The sequence below is a fragment of the Teleopsis dalmanni genome, unplaced genomic scaffold (genome assembly GCF_002237135.1).
Source record: "Teleopsis dalmanni isolate 2A unplaced genomic scaffold, ASM223713v2 unscaffolded_contig_0699, whole genome shotgun sequence".
Classification (NCBI taxonomy): Eukaryota; Metazoa; Arthropoda; class Insecta; order Diptera; family Diopsidae; genus Teleopsis; species Teleopsis dalmanni.
In genome coordinates, this window is record NW_024032081.1 from 1 (window position 1) to 12,038 (window position 12,038).

Sequence of the window (12,038 nt, forward strand, 5' to 3'; positions counted from 1 at the left end):
GCATGGCCTATATTATTGAGAGGCGAGGATATGATAGGTATTGCCCAAACAGGAACTGGAAAAACTTTAGCATTTCTGCTTCCTGCTTTGATTCATACTGATGGACAGACTACACCACGTGCGAAACGCAATGGTCCAAATATATTAATTTTAGCTCCAACACGCGAATTAGCACAGCAAATAGCAAAAGAAGTTAACAAGTACTCGTTCCGTGGAATAAAAGCGTAAGTTAAGAAATAATTTAAAACAAATGAATAAAAGAATAAACAATAATGAAATTCTTATTCAGTGTATGTATTTATGGTGGTGGCAGTCGTCGTGACCAGATTAGAGATTTCAGAGAAGGAGCTGAATGCATAATTTGTACGCCTGGACGTCTTAATGATTTGGTTCAAGCTAAAGTTGTAGATATTACATCGGTTACATATTTAATATTAGACGAAGCGGACCGTATGCTGGATATGGGTTTCGAGCCACAGATTCGAAAAGTTCTACTTGACATACGCCCTGACAGGCAGACCGTCATGACTAGTGCCACCTGGCCACCATGTGTTAGTAGATTGGCCGAAACCTATATGAACAATCCTATTCAGGTATGGGTTGGCTCACTTGATTTAACTGCCACTCATTCTGTGACTCAAAATGTAGAACTCGTGGATGATGCGGACAAATTTAATACGGTAATATTATTTGAAAAGTTAAATAAAGAAAACTTTGAAGAAAAATGTATTTGTTCCTGTTACAGGTCCTGACATTTTTAAAAAACCTTAAATCAAGCGATAAAGTTATTATCTTCTGTTCTAAACGAGCTCGTGCTGACGACTTGTCTAGTGATTTATCTCTGAAAGGCCTGTTAACACAATGTATACATGGTTCTCGTGATCAGGTACATAATACATTAGTTTTATTAGAGTAATGCCTCTGTGCATAAGATTCTTATATACTCAAACAAATTTTCTTTAGGCCGATCGAGAACAAGCACTGGCTGATCTAACCTCAGGTGACATACAAATTTTAATAGCAACAGACGTTGCTTCAAGAGGTTTAGACATTGAAGACATCACGTAAGTGCTTAGTAGTATTAAAAACCGAAGTTGTGAAAAATTTTTTTTTCTTAGTCATGTTATTAATTTTGATTTTCCGCGTAACATTGAGGAGTATGTTCATCGTGTTGGTAGAACTGGACGCGCTGGGCGAACCGGCACTGCCATAAGTTATATAACACGCTCGGATTGGGGTATTGCAAAGGATCTCATTCGTATTTTGGAAGAAGCTGGCCAAGCAGTTCCAAAAGAACTCTACGGAATGTCCAATCGCTTTGACGAGATGAAAAAAAGACGTGGTAAAGATTTTAAAATGGGTAGTCATTTTAATCCTTTTTTTAAACACAGTACACCGTAGTGGTACTCATTTTTAAGATTAACTTAGAAACAGTTAACTTAGTAACTTGACCACAACATTGCATTTTGTTTTTCACATTACATCGTAAATAACCGCAATGTTTGATTCAAATCGATCAGTGTTTTACTTAAATGAACGTTGATCGCTAAAATTTGAAAATAATTAAAAAACTGTTTCTAATGTTATTCGTATAATAATGTACAATATGAAAAACTTGAAATAAAATTAAATAAAAATTAATATTACTTCTATTTGAATACAAAACTCTATTTTGGGTTAATTATTTATATAAAAAATTTATACTGTATGTATATATTGTTATACATGAAACTTTGTTCGTTTAATAAATTTAATGAAGTACAACTGTGTGAACGCTTTTTGAAAAACTATGATAATTATATTGTGTTCTTGCTTTTTCATTTATAAGGGTTTCAATTTTTATTTAAAAATAACATATTTTATTTGAAATATTTTTAAGATGGATATTAATCCTTTGTACAGATAATTGTGTGTGAACGACACATAATATAGTAATAACTTACTATAGATCCTTAATCTGGTTTAGCTTGATAGCCCTTTGTGTGAATTAGCTTCTGCACTTGTCACCCAAACTAATCGATAAGAGTGATAACAATTACGATTGATTTTTATTGTATTTCTAAACTTTATTAAAACAATTTAATATGTTTATACAAAATATTATATATATAAAAATATTGAATTATCCTTATTCTCTTCACAGAATCTACAGTTTGCATCCGTAAGTATCCCCAGTATTGTAAGGTAGTGTTTTAATCTACAGTGCCCTGTTAGAATGCCTGTAATGATTCTAAGCTTTTCCTTTGGTAGGTTCATACAATCCTGGTATCACTTATTGTTATAGGTACCAATAAGTGATTTGGATTGTTTCAATCCTAGTATATTATCCCAATTATCCTTTTTATTTCTGTTCTCTTTTATTTTTATGAAAGAAAGTAGCGTATTATTTCCTAGTACACAAGAAGGTTCTAGTACCAACATCGGTGTAGCTGCTCCTTTCCTGGCTAGTTTGTCCGTGTATTCGTTTCCGCGTACGCCAGTATGTCGCGGTAACCAAAAAATCGACACCTGATTTAATTAGCCAAGCAAATTTAGCTTATCAAGGCAGTCTAGCACCAGTCTTGAGGTCACCTGAATCAAGATTACATCGCATGAAAGTTGTGACCTGTAATGCAAATTCCATAACAAACAAGAAACAGGAAGTTATACAATTTCTTCATGATTTCGAAACAGACAATATGGTTCTGCAATAGACTTTCCTTAAACCCTTAATGCAGCTAAAAATCCCTAACTACATCATTAACATATCAGACATGGTCTAAAGAAGAGGAGGGGCACTGCTATCCTTATTAGGAGAAACATCAACCACTACCTCAGAATTAACAACTTACAATCGCTCGAAGCTACTACTTAAATGCCCAACGGATAATATCATCTTTACCTCAGTTTATACACCGCCAAACGTGAAAACCTACCTAATGGACCTAGCAACACTGATCAGTAACAACTTACCCACATTCCTTACTGAAGACTTGAATAGTTATCACAGAAACTGGGGTGATAGAAGTACGAATAGGGCCGCAAGAAAAATTTTCCAGTTTGTTGTAACCATCATATGCTACAACTCCATACGCGTAACGAGCCAACTCACTACGGCAGTGGAGCAGGCCATATGTTGTTGGTGTTATAAGCCGCAGGACCTGTAAGCAGATAAACATGAAAGGAAACACAAGACGATTACATGCGTAGGGAAATAGGATAAAAGTTAGTTGGGTAATGAAGGAGAAGGAGGAGGAAGAGTAGGGAAGAGGTATATATAAATCATCATCCTGGATCCAGCCGGAGAAACCTGGCCACTTCAATGGGGTGAGTCCAAAGGTTAATTGGACGAAGATTTGTGTGTGCAGAAATACATGAAAACAGATGGGCGACGTCATGGGGAGAAGAACTGCAGTTGGGGCACACATTGTGGATGGACGTATTTAAGCGAGACAAGTAATTGTTTAGCACTCGGCTATGTCCTGATCTCAATTGAGCAAGAACAGTTCTTGTTGCACGAGGAAGAGAGCGTTCATCCGAGGAGATTTCAGGCGGAGACCTATTAAAAACCTTGTTGTCAGACAACCCAGGTCTAGAAGAAGATACTGCATCGGTGTGTTGAGAGCCGTAAGTCCACGTTTATATTCGACCTCACTGATGTTAGCTCCGTTGCAAAAGGTATCGATAGAATTATTAAAAGAAAGGAGAGATCGACGAATGCATCTAGAAGGGAAGGCACTACTAGTCATGACGCCATTGGGGTGACCATCTATGTGGCACGCGAGAAGATATTGCTTGGACAGTAGATAATTGTGCTCTTTTACAAGAAGCATTTTTGATTCTGCATGAAGGTGGTCGTCATGCGACATGCTATGGCAACCAGTTACAACCCGTAATGCCGTGTTTTGACATGATTGGATTTTGGTCCATTGCATCTCGCAGAGTTGTGGGGTCCATACTGGAGCTGCATAGGCCGCAATAGGACGTCCTATTGCTTTGTATGTACTCAGTAGGGTTTCTTTATCTTTGCCCCATGAACAACCTGCGAGAGCTTTTAACACATTATTACGCGATTTCAGCCGGTCACACATAGCAGACGCATGTGCAGAAAAAGTCAGCATACTGTCGAGTACGACACCCAGGATTTTAGGTTTGGTGGTGGTAGGGATCCTGATTTCACCGATATTTATGGGCAGAGTCAAGAATTCCTCTTCAGCCCAGGAAGTAAAGAGGGAGGATTAGAAAGTGCTTTAATGGTAGTCCACAATTTACCATTTTGGAGGTCGCAATTATCTAAATGTTCCTTCCATTTACTAAGACGATAATCGTCCACCATTTTACGGATGTTATTGTTCAGGATTTTTATGTGTGGATTGGTTGGGTTCAATCTTCGAAGATTGCCGCGTTCTTCAGCAAGAGGCACAGCGTCACTAAGAAAACCTGGTCTAATGGTTTTAATTCTACCTGCTGGGACGGCTGTGGCGGCAGCTTTGATAATTATGTTGCGAAATTGTTTCTCTGCCTTGTTCAAATCAGAGGACAGGGAACTGTTGCTGAAGTCGCGTTCTGAAATATCTTTGAAAAGGGCCCAATTCGCTTTTTGAAATTCCTGTAGGTTTTCTTGTCAGCCGCAGTGAGGACCTCGATCGATGGAATAGAAATTGTGATGGGAGTGTGATCAGAGCTTAAAGCTATATCAACACTCCAATTCGAGGCAGCGAGAAGCAGAGGGCTTGCGAGACTGACATCAGGAGAGCTGGAACAAGTTGGCGTTACCCTAGTGGAGGAGTTCTCATTTAGAACACTAAAAGAGGGAATGGTGTGCATTCAAATCACCCAGAACAAAACGCGAGTCCTCATCTAGAAGATGTGAAATATTTGGGGTGTGCTGCGGAAGGCAGCTAGAGTTGGGTAGCTAATATATATTGATTAGTTCAAGGAACCTTAAAGACCTACCAATGAAAATTTTTAACCCTATAATCTCCAAGTATTCGTCATTAGACGAGGGCAAAGAAAGCTCAAAATGATATGTAGAATCCCGCAACAGAAAAGCAACGCCACCTCCTGCGCCTCTAGGTCGACCTTTACGAATAAGTGTAAAGCCTGAGGGGGGAAAGAGAGGGGAGTTGGGCAAAAGTTTAATCTCCTGCAGTGCAGCTACTGCAATGTTGTTGGAGAACATGAATGCTGCAATTTCAAATAGTTTCCTTCTTAGACCATTACAGTTGAACTGTAGAATTTTGAGAGGGGATGAACAATTAATTACGGAGACTACGCTAGTGCGTTGCAGGTGTGAGTGGTTTTGTGGTGGAATAATAGGCGGAGTTTGGCAGCAATTGCCAATGAAATTTGAATTCCAACCATGATGCGAGACCAATCCGGAGCAAGGTCTAAGGTGACACCAGCCATTACAAGAATTGCAACGGACGGAGATGGTGTTCCTAGAGATTACTCTTTTACACACAGTGTAAAGCCAAGTGGTAGGAGAATTAGAAGAGGCATTGGTTGGAGAAGGACTGCCAAAGGTCGACGAAGAAGGAGATTGTCTATGTAGAGGTGCTGAAGGACAGCAAGCTCTTTTAAAAGCAGGATTCCAATCACTTGAGGAGTCCTATTGGGGGATGTTAAACGATTCTTGGTCGTCGTTGATGACGAGTGGCTCCGGGACGTAGACTCGACCGTTTGTGGAACCAAGCAGGCCATATAATAGACATGCCAAGGCCATATAATAGACCTCGGCATGTCCAACCTAGATTATACCGTGCATATGAAAGTTTTAGATGAGCTAGACTCTGATCATAAACCGGTTCTATTCATTCTTCCCATAAACTGTCCCATGAACACTATGACCCCTACGTTATCTACCAGCGACTGGAACGCGCTCAAGAACTTAGTAGACGTTAGCTGCATCAAAAACCATCCAGAAGCCTTAGAAAAATTGGATAACTGTATACAGAACCTGGCCCATCTATTAAAGCATGCCTTTGATAGCTCCACCCTCAAATATAGGAAACCATACAGTTATTTTAACTTACCGCAGCCTTTTAAAAACATGATTAGAAATCAAAATAGAATCCGGAAATTTACTCAAATAACTTGTGACCCGGAGAGCAGAAGGGAGGCCAACCGTCCTTCAAATGAAATCAGGAAAAAGATTTATATATTTAAAAACGTGAAATAGGGTGAATTTCTCAACGGCCTTGGAACAGCCTTTTGGGTCATAAATAAATACTTCAGCCTGAAGCGTAAACCAGTAATACCACCCATCCATAGAGGAACAGGCTTGGTATATACAGATTTAGAAAAAGCCGTGACCTTCACAGACACCCTTGAACTTGAATTCCAGCCCAATGAAGACTTAGAATATGACTCAGAGGAAGAAGAACGTATCTCCGAGGAGGCAAATAATATTTTGGATCAGGAGCCAGATGATGGCACTGCAGTATGCAGTAACGAAGAAATCTCCCAAATTATAGCGAGATTGAAGATTAGGTCGGCACCTGGCCATGATATAATTAACAACAGATGCCTACGTAACCTGCCAGAGAACGCAATCCAGCTTATCACTAACATTATTAATTGTATGCTCAGGCTAGATGAATTTCCTAAGACCTGGAAGCTGGCCACAGTCATTGTCTTCCCTAAACCGGATAATAATGACCTGTCCACGGCACTTCAACTAGCTAGAACGGCCGAAATGATTCAAACAGCCATTAGTGGAAGAAAGTCGACTGGAAAGATCATTTTTGATATTTATAAAGCTTTTGACAAGGTCTGGCATGATGGCCTGATAGTAAAAATGTCTGATCTAGGTGTTCCAGGCAGGCCAACTAAAATCATCGGCAGCTTCTTACGTGAGAGATCCTTTCGCACGAAAATCAACAGCGATCTCTCGTCAATCAGAATTATAGAAACAGGGGTTCCTCAGAGATCTCCACTTTTCCCACTCTCTACAACATTTATACATCTAATATCCCAATGTTAGGTCCATCGATTTTGGTGTTATACGCTGACGACACGTATATGCTATACCTGGATAAATGTGTTCTCAACACAAGCAAAACATTTCAAGAGCATGTTGACGTGATTGACGTCAAGATTGATCCGATCGATACAGAAAAACTACATAAAGGATAGAGCCCTGAAATTATTTACGAAAACTGACAGACTTACTAACACCGCGTTATCGAATCTTAGAATGGTTACGGGCTCCTCGAAGAGGTATGCAGATCTTAGGTTAATTATTGCTTAGTTTGATGAAGAGATATACAATAATCCAGTTAGGGCGTAGAGAGGGGTTTTGCAGAAACCTCGCAGTTAATAGAGAGTAAAAGTGCTTAAGTGCACTGACTCAACTGGCTTCAACATATTATGGTAATAGAAATTATAATATATAATAACAGTTGACCGCAACAAATATGCATAGTCATCGCTTGAGTCATTGTCTCCAGTGAGCCGGATATATGGAAAGCCTCTTTCCTTTGATGATGCGATAGCCGACAAAGCAACATTTTTTGCTTCCATTAAATTCAAAAACCTTGCGTCTGTGCATTTTTGCAGTGCGATGTGACGGTTCTCCACATCTATCAGATTCTGAAAGTGTTGCAAAAGAGTTTCATTTATATTATCTTTATTTCTTTCTTTTGCAGGTGTTTCACAGTCATCCGACATAGATATTGGATATAGCGATGTATGTGAAGATCATATTGGATCTGCCGATGGACGTGGAGATGAGCATGGCGGCAGCAACGATGCTTCATTTCATGATGGGCCCTGGAAATACTTTTAGTTGGATGGCGCCTCTCCCGAAACTCTAACTCACTGCTGTTCTTTCGTGATTTTGAATAAACAAACAAGCAAATCAACCATTAGTTTTAAGGGTTGCGTTCGACATTTTTGGTCTTAAATGTGCTGATTTGTAGTAAATGAGCTCCTTTTTAATGAAAGCTCTTTGTATGGTATATCATACTCATTAGTGATTATAATGTGCAAAACCGGCTAAAAACGAGACTGTGTGAATGCACTGTTGTCTGTGTTTACAATAGATAATAATTTATAATGTTGTACTTCTTCCAGAAAACTTTTTGGCATATCGATCATTAAACTAGCCATTGCTTGTATTATAAAAGGCATATTTATCGGTTTCTTCACTGTTAAGCGAAACACTGTCAGAAATACGGCTAGATCGTTAATCGAGTCTACTGTTGCACGAAATGGCTGTTAACCGAGGTATAGGTGTATAATTATATAAAGAGACGCTCTTATCAGAATGCTGACCGGTTCATTAATAAGAAACGTCAGCAATGAGTCATACGAAATTGCCAGAACATTGATAAAATTTTTATTATTGAACACATGTAGTATTAAAATTGTATGTGGATTTTTTACATTATTAAATAATGTGCCAATCGGATTGTGTAATCATTTCAAATGAATATTCCTTTGTGAAATTGGTTTGTGCACATAAAGCATAAACCAAATTAATATAGTTACATCAATCTCAAGCAAATCTGTGTATGGGCTGCCAAATATACTTATATTAATTTTGAAAGAACGGGAACGGAACAAGTTTTCTTCTACATTTATTACTTTTTCAAGAGACGCGTCGGTGGTCGAATCGTTTTTTGGCTTGTGTTTTTTCGATTAAGTTTCGGTTTTAGTTTTATTACTGGTATGTATTTTGCTTCATAAAATGCGGGACTTCAAATCGAATATATGTGCAACTTTTTTCAATTAAATATTTTCAATTAATCTTGAAATTTTCTAAAAATACTTGTTTCTTTGAGCAATGGTGTTTTTAAGGTTATGTGACCCTATTTGCAAAAAATAAAATCTGCATTTCACATATTACCATTTTATATAAGAATGAATTTCAGTAAAAGTCACAAGAAACAATAGAGCCACTGCGTGATGAGACTTAAGAAAGTGACAGTATGATTTTCAACATACAAATCAAAAACAAAAAACTGGCATTGCTTTATCTCTCAATAATCCTTATAAGAACACATATTTCTACTTTTAATAGTTAATTTCAAAAACCGTTTCATTTGATATGATTGAGAATTCGTAAATTCGTGAATTCGTGAATTCGTGATTTCGTGAAAATTGGCTCAATTTGAATGTTTGAAATTTAGTTGGTTTTGTGTAAAAATGAATATAATATTGAGGTATTCTTTTTTGTAGGTTTTGCTGACATCAAAATGGATGATTTGGAAATAATGTGGGATGATGCTCCACCTGAAAGGAATGTGTATGGAGTTTTAAGTGCAAACATGTCCAATTTTAATGAGATTATAGAAAAATTTCCTACTGACCCAGCTTACATTGGTGCCATAATTGGCCTAAACGGCTCCAACATAAAAAGCATTAAAACAAAGTTCAACGTCAATGTACATATAAATAGTGACAACCATATAGTAACTGTGAAAGGTCGTAATAGAAAAAATGTTGACGATGCCGTTAAATACATTTTGGAAATTATAAAACACTCTGATCAGAAATATAAAAATAAAAATAAAAATAAAAATGTTTCATCTCAAAATCACGAAGTTTCTCACAATCCCAAAGTTGAATTTAAAAAAAAATCATTCGTGCCTCGTTTTAGTGCTTCTTCCAGAAATGACAATATTCAGGTTGCAACTCCGAAATCTGTAAGTATGACGTACATACAACGAGCGTATGGATATAATATAGTAGCTCATAATAAAATTTATTTAGGGAGAAAATGGCGAAAATAGATTAAGTCTACCTACAAAAAATGTATGTATTGGTGGTACTGAAAAGAAGGAAGTATTGCAGCCTATCGATTGGGAATCTCTAAATAGAAAAGTTGTAAGAAAAATATTAACAATCCACAAATGAAGATATCGATTTATTTGTTTTGCCCATATGAAATATTTTTTATTACAGGAAGAATATCGTAAGTTGCAGTGGGCGCATCTTCCAAAGCTGAGAAAAAATTTTTATCAAGAAGTCAAGGAAATCGCTGTTATGACAGAGGAAGAAGTCAATGAAATGCGTTTAGTAAACAACAATATAATTGTTTCACGTTTAAAAACAAGTGAAGATCAAATGTGTCTTGATATACCGAAACCAATATACAAATTCGACCACTGTTTCAAAGATTATCCTGATATACTTGATGAGTTGAAGAAACAAAACTTTACGGAACCATCTCCTATACAAAAGCAAGCATGGCCTATATTATTGAGAGGCGAGGATATGATAGGTATTGCCCAAACAGGAACTGGAAAAACTTTAGCATTTCTGCTTCCTGCTTTGATTCATACTGATGGACAGACTACACCACGTGCGAAACGCAATGGTCCAAATATATTAATTTTAGCTCCAACACGCGAATTAGCACAGCAAATAGCAAAAGAAGTTAACAAGTACTCGTTCCGTGGAATAAAAGCGTAAGTTAAGAAATAATTTAAAACAAATGAATAAAAAAATAAACAATAATGAAATTCTTATTCAGTGTATGTATTTATGGTGGTGGCAGTCGTCGTGACCAGATTAGAGATTTCAGAGAAGGAGCTGAATGCATAATTTGTACGCCTGGACGTCTTAATGATTTGGTTCAAGCTAAAGTTGTAGATATTACATCGGTTACATATTTAATATTAGACGAAGCGGACCGTATGCTGGATATGGGTTTCGAGCCACAGATTCGAAAAGTTCTACTTGACATACGCCCTGACAGGCAGACCGTCATGACTAGTGCCACCTGGCCACCATGTGTTAGTAGATTGGCCGAAACCTATATGAACAATCCTATACAGGTATGGGTTGGCTCACTTGATTTAACTGCCACTCATTCTGTGACTCAAAATGTAGAACTCGTGGATGATGCGGACAAATTTAATACGGTAATATTATTTGAAAAGTTAAATAAAGAAAACTTTGAAGAAAAATGTATTTGTTCCTGTTACAGGTCCTGGCATTTTTAGAAAACCTTAAATCAAGCGATAAAGTTATTATCTTCTGTTCTAAACGAGCTCGTGCTGACGACTTGTCTAGTGATTTATCTCTGAAAGGCCTGTTAACACAATGTATACATGGTTCTCGTGATCAGGTACATAATACATTAGTTTTATTAGAGTAATGCCTCTGTGCATAAGATTCTTATAAACTCAAACAAATTTTCTTTAGGCCGATCGAGAACAAGCACTGGCTGATCTAACCTCAGGTGACATACAAATTTTAATAGCAACAGACGTTGCTTCAAGAGGTTTAGACATTGAAGACATCACGTAAGTGCTTAGTAGTATTAAAAACCGAAGTTGTGAAAAATTTTTTTTTCTTAGTCATGTTATTAATTTTGATTTTCCGCGTAACATTGAGGAGTATGTTCATCGTGTTGGTAGAACTGGACGCGCTGGGCGAACCGGCACTGCCATAAGTTATATAACACGCTCGGATTGGGGTATTGCAAAGGATCTCATTCGTATTTTGGAAGAAGCTGGCCAAGCAGTTCCAAAAGAACTCTACGGAATGTCCAATCGCTTTGACGAGATGAAAAAAAGACGTGGTAAAGATTTTAAAATGGGTAGTCATTTTAATCCTTTTTTTAAACACAGTACACCGTAGTGGTACTCATTTTTAAGATTAACTTAGAAACAGTTAACTTAGTAACTTGACCACAACATTGCATTTTGTTTTTCACATTACATCGTAAATAACCGCAATGTTTGATTCAAATCGATCAGTGTTTTACTTAAATGAACGTTGATCGCTAAAATTTGAAAATAATTAAAAAACTGTTTCTAATGTTATTCGTATAATAATGTACAATATGAAAAACTTGAAATAAAATTAAATAAAAATTAATATTACTTCTATTTGAATACAAAACTCTATTTTGGGTTAATTATTTATATAAAAAATTTATACTGTATGTATATATTGTTATACATGAAACTTTGTTCGTTTAATAAATTTAATGAAGTACAACTGTGTGAACGCTTTTTGAAAAACTATGATAATTATATTGTGTTCTTGCTTTTTCATTTATAAGGGTTTCAATTTTTATTTAAAAATAACATATTTTATTTGAA

The 12,038-nt window shown here is 36.9% G+C and overlaps 2 protein-coding genes across 2 annotated transcripts; both read left to right on the plus strand.

Moving 5' to 3' along the window:
* Positions 1–6: 6 nt before the first annotated feature.
* LOC119663649 (probable ATP-dependent RNA helicase DDX43) lies at positions 7–1,521 on the plus strand (the record flags this gene model as incomplete). Its single annotated transcript, XM_038073260.1, has 5 exons — positions 7–224; positions 290–680; positions 746–886; positions 964–1,064; positions 1,119–1,521. Coding segments are annotated over 5 exons (1,134 nt in total), but the record flags the coding sequence as incomplete, so codon positions are not given.
* A 6,966-nt stretch (positions 1,522–8,487) lies between these two features.
* LOC119663650 (probable ATP-dependent RNA helicase DDX43) lies at positions 8,488–11,690 on the plus strand. Its single transcript, XM_038073261.1, has 8 exons — positions 8,488–8,650; positions 9,163–9,629; positions 9,697–9,810; positions 9,889–10,394; positions 10,460–10,850; positions 10,916–11,056; positions 11,134–11,234; positions 11,289–11,690. Exons 2-8 carry the CDS (start codon positions 9,180–9,182, stop codon positions 11,569–11,571), a joined length of 1,986 nt encoding a protein of 661 aa, XP_037929189.1. The 5' UTR covers positions 8,488–8,650; positions 9,163–9,179; the 3' UTR covers positions 11,572–11,690.
* The last annotated feature ends 348 nt before the right edge of the window (positions 11,691–12,038 follow it).

Bases quoted from the DNA above. Each gene is read 5' to 3' on its own strand.
- LOC119663650 (XM_038073261.1), top strand. From the start codon at position 9,180: ATGGATGATTTGGAAATAATGTGGGATGATGCTCCACCTGAAAGGAAT. The intron at 10,851-10,915 runs GTAATATTATTT...TTCCTGTTACAG, and splicing joins ATGCGGACAAATTTAATACG to GTCCTGGCATTTTTAGAAAA. The intron at 11,057-11,133 runs GTACATAATACA...AATTTTCTTTAG, and splicing joins TACATGGTTCTCGTGATCAG to GCCGATCGAGAACAAGCACT.